This window comes from Rhinoraja longicauda, chromosome 13 (genome assembly GCF_053455715.1).
Source record: "Rhinoraja longicauda isolate Sanriku21f chromosome 13, sRhiLon1.1, whole genome shotgun sequence".
NCBI lineage: Eukaryota > Metazoa > Chordata > Chondrichthyes > Rajiformes > Arhynchobatidae > Rhinoraja > Rhinoraja longicauda.
In genome coordinates, this window is record NC_135965.1 from 7516967 (window position 1) to 7534965 (window position 17999).

Genomic DNA, 17999 nt, shown 5'->3' on the forward strand with positions numbered 1-17999 from the left:
ATTCGCTTCCCCTTTAACTCCATCTTCATATTCCCAATTTGTCAACCCCTCCCCCCCACTACTTTGTTAAAGTCACACGTGTAGCACTAGCAAACCTGCCTGCCAGAATGTTGGTCCCCCTGCTGTTAAGGTGCAACCCTAACTCCACCACACGTCCATTCAGGAGCCGCACCTATTTAATTTCACAGGTTTTCACCACTTTGGAGTGGGTTATGGACAGAGGGAAAGATGGATTTGACCACAAATCTCCCTCGCATGGAATTTTAGGGTGGACTTACTTTGACAAAACACAGTCCAAAAGTTGGAATCCCACCAATTGCCAAGAATGCATAAACACTGGAATCCAGAGGAATTGGTGCCAAACTGAAAGAAATAACAATTAGAAAAAATAAGACAAAAAGCAATTTTTTATTACATCTATCTTTCAAAAGTGGGTTTCTGACGAGATTCATCTCATTTTATATTGAGATCTAGAGCCCAGACAACCTTTCCAATGCAATTAGAGATCCTGAGAAGCACTGACTAAGAGCATTTTTCTTGAACCTTGTTCTTCCTGGTTTCCGTCCGCAGGTGCATAATGACCAGATTGTCTGAGAAGTCAAAGAATGTGCAACATTGACAGGATAAAAATTATCCACACATGCCACAACAATGTACTGCACCGTGCCTGTGTGGATGATTTTTATCCTGTCATTATTGCAGATTTGTCTGGCCAAGTTGCACGTGCTATGCCTGACATGAACTACAGGAAAGTAAATAAAACCCGCGGTATTCTGGCGAGATCACTTCTACATTGAGCAGCAAATCCTCCCCCTATGCCTGCACACTACAGGTGGTGGCCACTGACCGTAACTGTGGCTCCTACAGATACTGGACAGGAAGATGGGAAAGAGTGTACAGAAAGCAAAGGTGTGTGTGGGCATTATATATTAATGATTTGGACGAGGGAATTGAATGCAACATCTCCAAGTTTGCGGATGACACGAAGCTGGGGGGCAGTGTTAGCTGTGAGGAGGATGCTAGGAGGCTGCAAGGTGACTTGGATAGGTTAAGTGAGTGGGCAAATGCATGGCAGATGCAGTATAATGTGGATAATGTGAATAATGTTGGTAAGGAATAATGTATAATGTGAGGTTATCCACTTTGGTGGCAAGAACAGGAAAGCAGACTATTATCTGAATGGTGGCCGATTAGGAAAAGGGGAGATGCAACGAGACCTGGGTGTCGTGGTACACCAATCATTGAAAGTAGGCATGTAGGTGCAGCAGGCAGTGAAGAAAGCGAAAGGTATGTTAGCATTCATAGCAAAAGGATTTGAGTATAGGAGCAGGGAGGTTCTACTGCAGTTGTGCAGGGTATTGGTGAGACCACACCTGGCGTATTGCATACAGTTTTGGTCTCCTAATCTGAGGAAAGACATTCTTGCCATAGAGGGAGTACAGAGAAAGTTCACCAGATTGATTCCTGGGATGGCAGGACTTTCATATGAAGACTGGGTAGACTCGGCTTATACTCGCTGGAATTCAGGGATAGGGTGGGTTACAAATGTGCAGAGTTAAAGGGAAGATGTGTGACCAAGACTGAAAGTGAAGCAATGGGCTTGGGTTTACATGCACGCGACAATGCATTTGCAGGTGGCACAATATTGACTATTTATTGCGCAGTGTGTTAATTTAGTGGAGTGGGTCAGTGGAGGGAGGAGGGGGATAAGGGGGGATTGAGTGGGCGGGGTTGAGGGTGATACATCAATACAGGAGAGGCTTTGGGTCCATGGCTCCTTAAAACAAGTTTTATTTAAATTGGTCGTTTATTTTTTAATTTAGAGACTTTAAAGTTTAAAATTTTAATTTCTAAACAAATTTTTGAGATTTGGTTGTGGACATGTGGACCTGCAGCTAAAACGGTAAACCATAGCGCCACAATTTTAGCACCACCTTAATCACCACTGTCCTGGCGACTGTTTATAACAAGCTTTATTTAAATTGGTCTTATATTTTTTAAGTTAGAGTGATTTTAAAGTTAAAAAATTTCACTTCTAAACAAATTTTTCGAAGTGCTGTGCGTATGACACGCACGGCCTCTCTCCTCACTCACCCAAACAAGATGGACGCCGTTAGCGAGGCCGCCGCCCGGGATCAGCCTCTCCTCTCTCCCCCACACCCGGGGGACACGCCGAGCAGGAGGGAGATGGTTGGACTGATGGTCCACTGATCCTTCCCTTCCGTCCCTTCAACCCACGGCGTCCTCGAGTCCCCGCTATTGCCCAGGCCCAGCGCCCCACGCCATTACCGCACACAAGCCACCGCGGGCAGCTTCTTCTCCTCCTTCAGCGGCCGCTTCCACCGATGGCGGCGTCAACGAGGGCCGCTTCCACCGACAGCCCTGTCGCGACTGCAGAAAAATGGCGGCAGCTCTCCCCCTCCTCCTCCTCACGCTCCGCCATCTTGTGCACGCCTCCCGCCGCGCTGCCCGCCTCGAGTAGTCCCAGCCCACAGCTGCCCTGTCCGCCTCCCACCTCTGCCGGGTCTCAGCCGCCGCTGCCGTAATCGAGTGGTCCCAGCTCGGCCGGGCCACAGCAACGGCCGCCGCTCTCCGGAGCTCTCTCCTCCTCCCTTCACGCACGCGTAGCGGTAAGTGGCTTTCGCCGCCAACGGATCCGCGGAGAGGAGTTGGCGTGAGGGCCGAGTGGGTGATGGGGAGGGTGGGGGAAGGAGGGGAGAGGAGAGAGAGGGGAAGGAGGGGGTAGGGGGAGGAGAGAGTGGCAGTGAGGGGGAAAGGGGGGGTGGTGGGAAGGAGGGGTGAGGGGAAGGAGGACAGTGAGGGTGGGGGGCGGGGAAGAGAGAGTGGGGTGGGGGGGAACGGGGACAGTGGGGGTGGGGAAGAGTGGGGGGGAGGGAAGGGGAGGAGAGAGTGGGGGTGGGGGGTAAAGGAAAGGGGGGTGGGGAGAGTGAGAGTGGGGGAGGAGAGAGTGGGGGTGGGGGAGAGGAGAGAGTGGGGATGGGGGAAGAGTGGGGCTGGGGAGGAGGGAAGATTGGGGCAGGGGAAGTGGGGTGCGGGCAGGGAGGAGGCGAGTGAGGTGGGGGTGAGGGGAATAGGGGTGGAGAGGGGGGAAGGGGGGGTGGAGGCAGGCCTGGGGAGAGTGGGGGTGGAGGCAGGGCTGGGGGGAGTGCGGGTGGCGGCAGGGGAGGTGCATGTGGGGGTGGGGTAGGGGGGATGGAGTGGGTCAGTGGGGGGGATAAGGGGGATTGAGTGTACTACACCAATACAGGAGAGGCTTTGGTTCCAGGGCTCACTCACTGACACCCTCTCCCCTTCCCTCTTCCCCCTCTGCGAGGAATGGGCCCAATGGGTCCACTTGGTCTAGTATATATATTATAATATATAATATAATATTCATTTATTGTCATTGCAACGAGTACAACGAAATTAAAAAATAGCCAATCCTGACGGTGCGTACAAACATATATGCAATAAATGCAAAAACAAATAAATACATAAATACAATTATATTAAGTACAAGATTTTTTAACGGTGTTGCCTAGTGCAAAGGTAGTGTTCAGTTCTCGTATGGCCCTGGGGTAAAAACTGTTCTTAAGTCTGTTTGTTCGGGATTTGATCGACCTGAAATGTCGACCAGAGGGCAGATGAACAAACAGACGGTGGCCGGGGTGGGATGGGTCTTTTATTATTTTGCCTGCTCTACTGAGGCAGCGTAGGCTGAACAGGTGCTCCAGGGAGGGCAGTGAGCAGCCGATGATCTTCTGGGCCGTCGTGATGACCCTCTGAAGGGCCTTCCTGTCCTTTTCTGAGCAGCTGGCATACCATATGGTTATACAGTATGCCAGCACACTCTCGATGGAGCAGCGATAGAAGGACAACATGAGCTTCTCCTGCAGGTTGGTTTTCCTGAGGATCCTCAGGAAGTGGAGTCTCTGCTGTGCCTTCTTTACTGTGGTGATGGTGTTGGTAGACCAGGTAAGATCCTCTGCGATGTGCGTACCCAGGAACCTGAAAGCGGGTACCCTTTCCACACAGACCCCATTGATGTAGAGTGGGTCGTATTCTACACTGGTTTTTCTAAAGTCAATTATAAGTTCCTTTGTTTTGGAAGAGTTCAGGACCAGATTGTTCACTGAACACCATGCTGCCAGCCTTTGGATTTCATCCCTATAGGCTGTCTCATCTCCTCCTGAGATGAGTCCAACCACAGTCGTGTCATCCGCGAACTTGATGATGGTGTTGGTGGGATGGGTGGGGGCGCAGTCGTGAGTGTAGAGGGAGTAAAGGATGGGGCTCAACACACAGCCCTGTGGTAATGGTGGAGGAGAGGTGAGGGCCTATTTTGACGGTCTGGGGGCGGTTGGTCAGGAAGTCCTTGATCCATTGGCAGATGGTTTGGGAAAATCCAAGGTCGGAAAGTTTGGTGACCAGTCTGCTCGGGATGACCGTGTTAAAGGCAGAGCTGAAGTCGAGGAAGAGCATCCTCACATAGCTCCCCTGGTGTTCAAGGTGGGTCAGTGCAGTGTGAAGAGCAGTGTCGATGGCATCCCCTGTAGACCTATTTGCTCAGTGTAATGGTGGAGGAGAGGTGAGGGCCTATTTTGACGGTCTGGGGGCAGTTGGTCAGGAAGTCCTTGATCCATTGGCAGATGGTTTGGGAAAATCCAAGGTCGGAAAGTTTGGTGACCAGTCTGCTCGGGATGACCGTGTTAAAGGCAGAGCTGAAGTCGAGGAAGAGCATCCTCACATAGCTCCCCTGGTGTTCAAGGTGGGTCAGTGCAGTGTGAAGAGCAGTGTCGATGGCATCCCCTGTAGACCTATTTGCTCTGTAGGCAAACTGGTGTGGGTCGAAGGTGGGTGGGAGGCTGGCTTTGATGTGCTGCAGGACCAGTCGCAGTGAGGGATGCGAGGATGTTTGTAGGGGTCAGGGGGAAGTGGGGTTGGGGGAGGGGAGTGGGGCAGGGGAGGGTGCTAGATCAATGTAGGAGAGGCTTTGGGTCCACGCCTCGCTCTAGTTGCAGCGCATGGGGCTGAGGTGAGTGGCACCTCTCCCTTTCTCCTACTCCCCTCGCCCACCAACGACCCTGGGAGATACCCCGCCCGGCAATTGGCTTTGTCAGTTGGAGAGGGATGCCGGGCCCACAGGATCGTCAGTTGGGGGAGGGTTGTCCAGGAGAGGCCCACAGGAGAGATTTTAATATTATTATTAAAACTCTCATGTTGTATGTATGTGCATATATTTGTATGTACGTTCCCGAAATACAGCCAAAACGGTACATGAAAGCGCAATTTTAGGCCCACCTTACTCACCATTCGCCTCTGGTGTGCAGTATCAGGTTTTGTTATATTTTAAAAGATATTCACTTTATAAACTTTATACTTGTGAATGGGACAAGTCATTTTGACCTAATACAATGGCGTCACAATGGGAACCCAACGGGTCATATATGAGATCGCCATTTTGATCTAATACGGTGTCACAATACGGGAGGGTTACCGTGTCCGGCGGCGGCAGCACGCCTGCGCAGTTGCGCAGGGAGGACCGGCGCCCGTCCCAGCATGCCCCCCGCCTGACCTTCCTCCCAGGGTACAGCGCAGCGGAAGAAAGAAGGTCAAATAAGATGGTCGCAGGCAGGACGAACATGGCGCAGCGCCTTGCGGCCGCTCTCCTACTACTGGACACCACAATGGCCGCCCGGGGCCGGGGTGAGTAGCTCCCCCTCCCCTGGCCCTGGGGTAGTTTTAACGGCCCAGCAGCCACGCCTGCGCAGTGCGCTCTCACTTGCCGGGCCAGGCAGCCGCGCCTGTGCAGTTGGGGGAGTGTTGCCGGGCCCGGTATCCTTGGGAACGCATTTGGGGGAGGGTTGCTGGGCCCGGCAGAGGCGCACCCAGAGAACCTTTAGTAAAAACGGGACCCAACGGGTCCACAGGTCATCTAGTATGATATAAAATGTGATCAACATCCCCAGGATGTCTCAAGATACTTAACAAACGTATGTCAAAATGGAGTCATGGTAACACCAGAAGCAAACGAACTGTACAAAATGTAAATAAGTTTAAAATTGAACAAATATTTTTTTTAACTTACACTGCTTCCTTCCAATTTGTATAAGCTGCTTGAGCTTTTTGGGAAATGGTTTCCGAAGATAAAGGACTGTTCACCTATTGAGAAACACATACAATACAATATATCTTTATTGTCATTGTACAGGGGTACAACGAGAATGGGAATGCGCCTCCCATACGATGCAATAATTTAATTAGCTAGTCAGTATTAATTTAAACAACAACCCAACGAAACAAATTGTAACAGTTTTAAGACAGAATAAAGTGCAAAGACAGAATAAAGTGCAATGACAGAATAAAGTGCAATGACAGAATAAAGTGCAAAGACAGAATAAAGTGCAAAGACAGAATAAAGTGCACCTGATTTAAAAAAAAAGTTACACATGACCAACAGTTGTCTTTTATTAAAACACATTCATGATATGGTAGACTCAGCAATCCAAATGTTAAGCCAGCAATAAGTGGCACACAAATCCCTTGCCTCTCTTCCTGATCGCCCAAATTCAATAAGCTAATACTTTCAGAGTGCCCTCTGCCCACATTAAACCACAGGTGGAATCAGTTGTTTAAAATGCTGATCAGTTTCGATTTACTACACTGAATTCTTACCATTTCAATCGAGTCTTGAATTAGGCTGTGCAACATGGCGCTGCCATACATTTTGAAGTTGTTTCCTCCTGGAAACGAATAAAAGCCACAATAAGTTCACCGAGAAAATGTATATACTCATACTCAAGATCTGTGAGAATAAGGTTTCCCTCTTCCCGCAAAAGAGAACGATCATTTCGGAGGTCAAGGGGGTGTAACATATCCATGGTGTATCTTAAATAGCAATAACAGGGACGATGGCAAATTGATGGGTTTATGATCAATATGTTATAAAAACTGTATTCTCCTCTCGATTACATCTGTCATTACAACAGTTCATAAGAATATGTGATCTTAGGGGGTGGACGGAAACAAAAATAGATCTTGCTTTCATCAGTTAAGATTTAGCAATTATGTTTAAATTCAGTTTTTTGCACCTTCCCCTCTTTCTGAAATACTTGGGTAGCTGTGTATTGTTGACAAACTCAAGACTGTTTTCTACTCTCTGTTCCAATATTTATGGAAGTAATGTATTTAATTGACTGTGATGATTTACAGTGCATCAAATCAGTCTGTGATAGAAAAAAGAATCGCAAGGAATAGCCACATTAAATAAAGATTCCAATTTATATGGATTGGCCATGTCAACTATTATTGCAAGTCTAATAAACACACATTACGCTCTTGGATAGGCACAAAATGCTGGAGCAACTCAGCGGAACAGGCAGCATGTCTGGATAGAAGGAATGGGTGACATTTTCGGCCGAGACCCTTCAGAAAGCCACTGAAAAGAACACATACTACTCAGCTTTGAATATTACAGCCAGTCACGTTTATTCAGCTAGTCACTAGAAATATTCTTCACTTCCAAGGTTCCTGACAATGCAATGCCAAGTATCTGCTTCAAAACTAGCCCATCAGATTGCAACGTTCAAAGGTTTCTTCCAAACCAGCTTAACAGTCCATTAAACAGCTCAGTTCACTAATGAATGGAATCAGGTATAAACATTTAAAAATCAATTTTGCCCATTTCCCAATATATACTTCGACAAGAACAGAGGAATATTATTATGGACATACCCTGTACTGCCTTATCGAGGCTAATGTACGTACAGATCTTCAAATGCAACACAGACATGTATCCCTGAGAAGAAAGATCAGTTAGAATTATGCCACGTCATATTATTTCAATTTTTTTAAGATAATATTCCTCTTTCCACCCTACCCTCAAGATGAATAATGCACCGATGAGCCAAAACATTATGACCACTGACAGGTGAAGTGAATAACATTGATTATCTTGTTACAAGGGATGGGATATATTGGGCAGAAAGTGAACAGTCAGTTCTTGAAATTGATGGATTTGGATGCAGGAGAAATGGGCAGGAGTAAAGACCTGAGAGACTTTGACAAGGGCCAAATTGTTATGGCCAGGCAACTGGGTCAGAGCATCTCTGAAACGGCAAGGCTTGTGGGGTGCTCCCGGTCAGCTGTGGTGAGTACCTACCGACAGTGGTCCGAGGAGGGACAAACCACAAACCGGCGACTGTGTGTTGGGCGCCCAAGGCTCATCGATGCGTGAGGGCAACTAAGGCTATCCCGTCTGGTCCAAACTGACAGAAGGTCTACTGTGGCACAAGTCACCAACAGCATATTAGCCAGGTGGTCATAATGTTTTGGCTCATCAGTGTATGTAAAAGCCAATCTCCTTAAATTTGCTTTAGAATGCCATACAATCCAATGCTAATTATCATTAGTTCCTTTCGATATGGCCAACCAAGTGACTCACAATTTCTTCCAAGATATTTTGAAGAGCTTAGGTGAGCTCCACTGGTTAAAGATAGCAGATTGGAAGTGACATGGATGGCTTTGAGCAAAAGGTGCTCATGGTTACCAAATGCACCATCAAATTAGAAAACTGCCACAAATATTCCAGTGAAAACATTGATGAAAGTTTTAAATTTCTGGGTATTTTAGGCAAGGAAAGCAGACAGCACCCAAAAAAAATGAACAGCAAATAAACATCAATCTTTGGCGTGCTAAATTATTCAATTAAATTAACATCAAGTTTGATATTTTTAAAGAAATTCTAACTTGGCTGAATCAAATTACAAGACAGAATTAAAACATGCAACTGAGACATATTTGTTTCAATCTGCAGCATGGTTCAACATAACCCATTTAAATACGTTTGGAATACTTTACTATTGTACAGAATTACCTGCCTATCCGATAGTGATCTCAAAAGATTACAATAAGGTATTTATAATAAAAACAGACACGGACACTTCCATTTACTCAAATAGTAAAGGCCATGAGATTGCAAAGATGACTTACCACATGCTCGAAAGGTACATAAACTTGGGCAATGTTACAATAAGTTGTTTTACAGAGATAATATATTAATGAAATCCTATTTAAAATTGTGTTTCATGCAGATGAAATTTGAGAGCATATTTGGCAGCTTCAGAAGCTCAACCTCAAGGGGTTTATATATGTGGGAAAGCACTTTAGAGTTGAGGACTCTGAATGAAAACCAGAATGCCATATGCTGCAACTGATACATTTGGTGGTACTTTTGATACACTTTCAAATTTTAAGGTTAAATCTTGTTATTTGTTCTGGGGTTGCAGGATATACTGAGCGGTAAGGCTATAATCCTTGAACATAGTCTTAAAAAGTTGATGCCGAGCTTTGTTAAAGTAATTGCTTCTCTGCCAAGCAAAATCCTGGAAACCGTGCCCCCAAAAAATATGGAGAATTTGACCTAATACAACTTGGGCACATCAAAATGTTTAGAAGCTAATATCCATCCAAATTAGTGTTGATTATTCCAAAATGTATATATATAGTCTGGCACTTTTTCAAAACTTTTCAACTGTTGTTACCTCCAGCCATTCCGTTGCTCCAATTGCTCCGAAATCACCACCACTCCAGCTTGCAAAGACTATACTTCGTCTAGGTCTGAACCCACCTGTAAAACAATACATCGAGTCTGAAGAAGAGTCTCGACCTGAAACGTCACCCATTCCTTCTCTCCAGAGATGCTGCCTGTCCTGCTGAGTTATTCCAGCATTTTGTATCTATCTTTGGTGTAAACCAGCATCTGCAGTTCCTTCCTACACAATACAAGTAATTTACAAATTAAGTCTGACTGCTCTTTAACTCCCAAAAATCCTGCATGCTGAAGCATGCAAGTTGTTAGTTTTGATCTGCAGAGCTACACTTAAGCATATCTGAAAGCTACATACTGCACCTGCTGGAAATTTGAAATAATGTGGATTTTGAAATAGTATGATGTGCCTGTGTAGCACACAAAGCTTTTCACTGTATCTCAGTACACGTGACAATAAATACTCCTTGCGCACTCAAATGATTCTCTCCCCCCCCCCCCAAGATGAACGGTGTGTTTCAGATTTAGTCCGTTTCCTTTTACGACACTGTCACCAGTACCCAAAAATTTTAACGCATTTCTCCCATATCAAACTGAGCAATGCATGCCAGTTGGTTCATGGTTCAAACAAAAATCCAGAGTTTACAAACGTTACTGGTTCTGCTTTTTAATTTAGCCATTAGTTGCCAAAACATTATCAATCTTAGTTATGTTGTCACATTCACTACCAATGATGTCCCTACCTGATTCAAGATGTCTTATTGCAGATTTCTTTTCTTGTAACCAAGTTACTCTCATGGGCTCTCCTGCTCTCTATAATCTCGACCCCCATTCTTTATAGCTCTCTTCTATTTCACCAAACCCTCCCTCACTGCACTCAAGGCATCTTGATCTCCACTGTTTTTGCTCTGAGGGTCTCTCTCTCACTCTCCATTCTCAAGGATTCTCCCTCTGTATACTCATGGCTGTTTAATCCCTGTTCTTTTTAACTCCTCTCTCTACATCTTCCATGCTTCAGAAATAGTTCGTATTAATCAGCCATTAAAATTCCTTCATCATAAGTCAGGTATAATCTATGCTTTCACCTTCAAACATCTCAGAAAAGACTCTTGCCAATTCCAGCAGCAAAGCAGTTCCTACTCCAGATTCTGCTGCACCAGGGCCAAAGGAATCACGCTGAGCACCAATCACAACATAATGATCTAAAAGGAAAAACAATGTTTGTAAAATGGCACTTACAGTGATCTGCATACACCCCCCCCCCCCCACCACAGATTTTTCAATTAGATCCACTAATATCTCAATGTTTGTTGGCAGGTTCTGGTGAACTTGAAATCTGCTGTACTCAAGTCTTTCAAAGTTTATTTTTCTAATGAACAACAAACATTGAACATACCCATATTGTTTTCAGATCTCCCAACATTTGATTTAACAAATTCATAATTTTGATGTCCAAAATTCAATTTTACATCAAAATTCATAATATGGCACGTAATGCAGCTTTTCAGCAAAAAAAAAGCATGCATGTCAAATGTACATACGCGTTGCGCTACATTCATGTTTTGAAAACGACTATTATTTCCAACAATCTGTAGTTCTTGGACTACATGTACAATGTCAGGCCTATCATGAGTATATTCTGCTATTTATAAAAAGGTTATTGAACAGAAATACTTTTTACAACACAAAGAAAAAATTGTTTTGTTTTGTTTTGTTGTTTCAAATTTGGCCCTTTCCTTACACATCCCAATTCTCTTGGTATTGAATAAAAGAACAATGGTCATAAAATGTATAACTAAGTTATGAAGAAAGAGTTTCATTTAAAACTGCCCATACCTAATTTCATTGAAGACATACTTGCTCCAGTGGTCTTCAACAGCAAATCACAACGGTCCATGTCCCCTCCACCCTCCCCTCCCATTCTACCCCCACCCCTACCCCCCTCCCCTTTCCCCCCCACCTCCACTCCCCCTCTCCACTACCCCCCCCCACTCCCCTCCCCCCGGCCCCCACTCCCCCCAACCCCCTCTATTCACCCACCCCACCCCCTCTCAACATCAACTGGCCTCATGCTACCCAGCAAGGCCAGGGGCAAGGCGGGGCGGGGCCAGCCGTGGCCAACGGCGGGGCAGGGCGAGGCGTGAGTTTTGCGGAAAAATGTGAGGCGAAATCGGAATGGCGGAAATGAAATAAGAAAGCGGAAACTTTCCGCCAAATTCAGAAGGGTTGGGAGGTCTGTGCTTTTTAGGTTGTTAGCCAACAAGGTTATGTTTTGAGCAGGATAAGTATCCAGTATCCATTACCTTCAATCCCGCACACATTATTTTATATGTAATTTATTAACAGTGGTAATCCCATAATTTGCAAAATGCTAATTTAGCAGCATTTTGATTTTTAAAATTTTGTTGGTAATTATTCAATCTGAGTCAAGAGACATAAGGCGAAAAACACGAGCAAGTATTTGTTCTCCTGCTTAAGGCATCATCTGAACTAAACTTCATAGTCAGTTGTGCTCTGCCACTAGACATCCTTTAATTTCAAGTTAATGTCTTACCCTTTTCTTCTTTACCCTGAATAACACCAAATACATTATGCATCTCTCTTATTTCTTCAACATTATTCACTTCAAGCTTTACTTCTCCATCATTATCAGCAAACCCTGGCCCAAGTTTTGTACTGATGCTTTGCCAACTCTTTTGAGCATCTACACCACCAAGCAAGCTGGAAAAAAAAATTACAAATGACCAAAATCTGCCAAATTTAAAAAAGATTAAAAAGTATTAAATAGGAAAACAGGGCCCAATATCAAATATGTAGCGAAGAGGAGCAGATTTTTAATCATGAGACTTGAATATTAATGCAACAAAAATTAAACACTAATCAACATTAAATAAATAACCAACATCTATGAGTTATATACATCTGAATGCTCTAAAGCTTCTTTTTGCTAAGCCAACAGATCATTATAATGCTCCTGACAAATAGGATGAGAGTGATCAAACACAAGGAGGCCTGAAATATTCTGAACAATGAGAAATTATGCAGCAGGTATTTTGCTTTAATACATCTGGGCACAACTTTCTTTACAGAAATCCAGACTTGTATCTCAAATCATTTCACGTTATCCAAGTCAATCAAAAAAAAAAAAGCCAAAAGATCGTACTTTCTTGAAATAAATCTCGCTGTTCAAGTCTTCCTGCCAAAGAGCCAATGTTTATCAGTACCCCAAGCTGGAGAGCTGTACATGGTTCTTTCCTTTCTCACCCACAAATTCAGCAAGTGTACTTCGTTTTTGCACACATGCCAGTCTCTAACAAGAGCAAGAATAGTGTATCCCCAAACATTGTAACACACCCGTGCCCAGCTCTGTGTAGAGGTGTACATAAACCTCGTTCCCAATTCTAAAACCAGAACATAAGATTTTCTGGATTTCTCATCCTCAGGATTTCTCATCCCACGGCTCAGGGTTCAGCATCAGCAGGGGGAATATGGGTTCTATTTTTAAACTGCAGCCCCAACCGTGACAGTCTTTTAAATAGCTGGAACTGTTCAGTAGATTCCTGGGAACTGCTTGCAAATTTGTTTCCAGGACAGGCAGAAGGGAGAGAAGCATCACTGTGAGAATGGAAATCTGGAAAGCCAGGTTGGAATTTTAATTATTTCCATCTTTCAGGTTTGCATTTTCATCAAAAGTCTGAAATCTCTCATCTCTGCACAATGGCAAATGAAGAAATTTGTTGAAATAAGCAGGGATGAGGAAAAAATGTAAAAGAAAAGTATTAAATCTTCGGCTGTTTAATTTTAAAAAATCACTCCATTTACTAATGATTAGCAGATTTAAATAATCACTAAAGTAGAAGAGTAGTTTTTTTATAAATGGTCTGTTGAAAACGTGAGTAAAAGTTCCAATGCTTCTAAACTTCAAGACAATTCTCGGACTATATTGAAGAATGTGAGTGTACTAACCTGAGTAGACGAGAGGCAACATTAGCACTGATTGAGTGAGCCAAAATCCCAGGAAGTCCTGATGATTTGGTTGGAGGAAACTGCGTATGATTGAAGGAAGGGAATCCAGGAGTCCGAGGATCACCCAAGCCCATGTGAACCTTTGGGGGAAAAAAAACACTTGTTAGTTATGCACGATGAACAAATCAACACACTAGAGTGAATAGGAGTTTTTAAAATGTATGTTAAACAATGCACTCGTAACAATATATACTGACAAGCGGGAAAATTATCAAGTTATACAGTAGGTAATTTAATTAACACTACAGATAGTGCTGCTAAAATGAGTTTCCATAACACAAATAGGATATAACGCGCGTGTTGATTTCGGAAACACTATTTGCATTATGTTGGCCGAATTGGTTATAATATGATTTACATCGGGTCCAAGAGAACCACTTAAAGGTTGCTTTGGATATTGACAAGTAGAAAAAAAGCAGAATAAGATTTAAACAGTATTGGGGGATGGGCGCCTTTATCCATGTAATCAGACCCCATTTCTCTTAACATAGTTCGCGAGTGGCCCAGGGAATTGAAAACGAATCTCTTCTATTGACACTTGTGTGACAATATTCTGTTGAACAATGTAACACAGCGTTTAGTTACTTTAGCTCGCTGTGACAAAATTGAATCATTGTAAATGAAGACGTTTATTTCTGAATAACCTGTAGGGAAAAATAACTTTTTTAATTGCAAATCTGAAACTCACTGGCCCCCTTTCCCACATTAACGCAATCATCTTTATTACACGATTTTCTATAACACGGGGTTTCATAGGAACACAACTTTCGTGTTATAGCAGAATGACCTGTATTCGATTTCATGTATTACATTTCAAGTCAAGTCAAGTCAAATTTATTTGTCACATACACATACTCGATGTGCAGTGAAATGAAAGTGGCAATGCCTGCGGGTTGCTTTGGATATTGACAAGCAGATCATTTTTAATCCTAGTACAAAATTGCTTTCCTGCAGATGTAATTTCATTTGCATGCAATTGCAGTTCCTCTAGATTTCTCAATAGATGAAGTATAACGGTAATCCTACAAATGGAAATATCCTCTAGCCTTTTCCACCTTCTCCCAAAAACTAAAGGTATCCACTTATTTGCTATAAATTGTCTCTTACTAACACAAATATTTGCGAGTTACAAATCATGAGCACCCAGTGCAACTGAAAACACCTGACGTGGGCAAACACAAAGTGGCAGATGGACACAAAACGGTTCGCGTACAATGCACATTTTTTTTAAAACCCAAACCAATGTAAAACAAATAAAACGGTCTTTTGATTGAATGTTCTCACAGCTCTGTGTCTGGGGAAAAAAACCACATTACACTAAACTCTGGAATTAATCAACACAAAGGAGCTGTGGGGAGATGGAAATTAGGCATTGGGAGAAGGATGATTTTGGGAGGAGGCCAGGGCTGCAAAGACAAAGGAGAGTTTCTGCTTCTCTCATTGCTCATTTTTGGGACTCAAGAGCTGCTGCAACAAATTTCAAAATGGGGCTCAATCAGTCCGATTTCAACCAAGTACAAAACAAAGCGGTAGCGCAGCGGTAGAGTTGCTGCTTTACAGTGAATGCAGCGCCGGAGACTCAGGTTCGATCCTGACTACGGGTGCTGCACTGTAAGGAGTTTGTACGTTCTCCCCGTGACCTGCGTGGTTTTTCTCCGAGATCTTCGGTTTCCTCCCACACTCCAAAGACGTACAGGTATGTAGGTTAATTGGCTGGGTAAATGTTTTTAAAAAAATTGTCCCTAGTGGGTGTAGGATAGTGTTAATGTACGGGGATCGCTGGGCGGCACGGACTTGGTGGGCCGAAAAGGCCTGTTTCCGGCTGTATATATATGATATGATAAAGAATTAGGAGGCAAAGGAGAAGGCTGGTTATAAATAATTAAAGCATCAAAATAAAATTAGAATGACATTTTAAATTTATACATTTATTCATTTGAATTTTAAGTTTTAAATTCTTTTATCAAACATTCTAAAAGTTGTCATTAATATTAAGCTAGCCAAGCTGTGGGCATTGTTCTGAGGCAGATCTGCCAACACCATCTTTTGACTGTTCAGAGATTGTTCCCTTTTATCTGGCTTATAGGTTGCAATCAATTATATACAGGGATTTAGTTTGATGATCTAGGTCAGCAAGATTCAACATAGGAAAATGCTTTCAATATTCCCATACTTCATAATACATACCCAACAGAATTTCGACAAGCAGCAGTAGCTCTACATCACAAGCACCTGCTCGCACATAATTTATTTTGGTTTAGTTTAGAGATGCAGAATGGGAACAGATCAGCTGTTCAGACTATTTCCACGTTATCCACTTTCTACACCCAAGAGGAAATTTGACTGAGGCCAATTATCCTATAAACTCACATAATCTTTGGGATGCGAGAGGAAACCAGAGCACCTGGAGGAAACCCTTGTGGCCACAGGGAGAATGTATAACTTCCACACAGAGCACAAGGTCTCTGGTACAGTGAGGTAGCAGCTCTACCAGCTGTGCCACTGTGGTGCCCTTCAAGCAGATAGATAATGCTTCAAACATTGGCAACTGAAGCACATTGAGAGGGATAATCTCACAAATGAACTCTCCTACCACCTCCTCATTCCTAACACCAACTGTTATCACACCTCCTATGAAACTAACGATTCTGACTATTGTCCAGTCCCACATCTTCTCCAATGCAGCACATCCTGAGGTCAGGAAATACTTCCTCTTATGGAGCAAGACTCCAGAACGGCAATCCCATAGTGGCCAATTCTGAAATGTTGGCAATCAGATGAGGGTAAATAAAAACAAAAATGCTGCAGGAAATAGAGAAGCCTGGAAATATTCAACTCATTCTGCTTACTGCACGTAACCATATTTGAAAATAATCACATTAATCCATAACCCTTATACCAAACATTTTACTGTATATTCGTTGATATTTCTGTCTCCTCTTCCTTCCACCACAAGTATACATATTCTTGAAAAGACTACTGTGCATGTCCACCAAGTCGAAGCAGAAGTGGAGATTCAACTGCACATTAAACTGGAGTGCAATCATACTTACATGTCCAAACATTGCCATATCTTCATTTAGGTGATAATCCTTGGGATCAGGATAGATTAGAACACCTCCAACTTTCATCTTCTCAGCGTTAAAAACCTAAAAATGGAAAACACTTTAAAATCATTCCTTTCCTAATTTAAATTTTCTAATCTCTATTTTAAATATAAATTGAAGAGTTGTATTAAAGGAATATTTAAAAATACCTTCTTAATTGTGTAGTATAACAATATTGGTACCTCAGATCCATTTATCTGATCTGTATGTTATCACAAAGACACAGATTCTACAGTACTTGAAATATCAAAACAAGAGAGTAGAAAAAGGTGGTGGTGCTGGAGCATGGAAAAATATAGCTACGAGCAAAGAATAACATTAAAGCATGAAGTCAACTTGGCTAAAATATTTGGCGATATGGGTGAAGGGCATTAGACAACTATTTAAGTGGAAGGGGAAGGTGCAGATACAACAGATCTCAATATCAGCGATCCTTTCCAATAATTTCCAAATACCCTTTCCTTCCAAATACTTAAGATCAGTTGTCAACCTCACTATATCCTTAATTTTATGATACCCTCAAGTCATTATCATTATTTCGACTCATTTCACACACACCCAAGAACAGAAAAACATCAGGAACAACAGTAGTGGGCAATTTAAGTCTCCATGTCTCTCTGCCTCTTAATGGAAAATGCTTCAGGCTGGGGTGTATAATTTCAGGATGCAAATCAGGAAAGCAGAAAAAGATGCACCAATTTGGTGGCTCATTAATACATTTCCAAAAATACCAAATCAAGTGAAATGCAGTCTACCACCACTTTGTCACATTGATACATCAACTTTTTCCATAAATTCCCATCAGCATGAAGGTTGAAGCTCTTTTGTTTTGCATCTCCCAACTATTAATATCTGCACAAAGAACTTGTGTTTCAACAAACCCCCTAAATTACTTTTGATTTTACTTGTTCCTTTTTAAATAGATTGCAGCACAAATTCTTCAATTTTTCAAAACACAAGTTATACATAAAAGCACACATTTACAAAATTAGTTAGAAGGCACAATAAAAGGGAGAAGGGGCGGCACGGTAGCGCAGCGGTAGAGTTGCTGCTTTACAGCGAATGCAGCGCCGGAGACTCAGGTTCGATCCTGACTACGGGTGCTGCACTGTAAGGAGTTTGTTCGTTCTCCCCGTGACCTGCGTGGGTTTTCTCCGAGATCTTCGGTTTCCTCCCACACTCCAAAGACGTACAGGTATGTAGGTTAATTGGCTGGGTAAAATGTAAAAATTGTCCCTAGTGGGTGTAGGATAGTGTTAATGTACGGGGATCGCTGGGCGGCACGGACTTGGTGGGCCGAAAAGGCCTGTTTCCGGCTG

The 17999-nt window shown here is 43.2% G+C and overlaps 1 protein-coding gene across 2 annotated transcripts in view; it reads right to left on the minus strand.

Moving 5' to 3' along the window:
* LOC144599414 (transferrin receptor protein 1-like) overlaps positions 1-17999 on the minus strand; it is a 47503-nt gene that overhangs the window by 11756 nt on the left and 17748 nt on the right. For both annotated transcript variants that reach the window (XM_078410270.1, XM_078410269.1), the window contains exons 8-16: positions 16627-16722; positions 13514-13653; positions 12102-12268; positions 10633-10749; positions 9543-9628; positions 7735-7798; positions 6676-6743; positions 6089-6162; positions 279-363 (exon numbers count right to left, since the gene is read on the minus strand). In XM_078410270.1, the coding sequence (XP_078266396.1) occupies positions 279-363; positions 6089-6162; positions 6676-6743; positions 7735-7798; positions 9543-9628; positions 10633-10749; positions 12102-12268; positions 13514-13653; positions 16627-16722 (897 nt within the window). The remainder of the gene's footprint in view (positions 1-278; positions 364-6088; positions 6163-6675; positions 6744-7734; positions 7799-9542; positions 9629-10632; positions 10750-12101; positions 12269-13513; positions 13654-16626; positions 16723-17999) is intronic.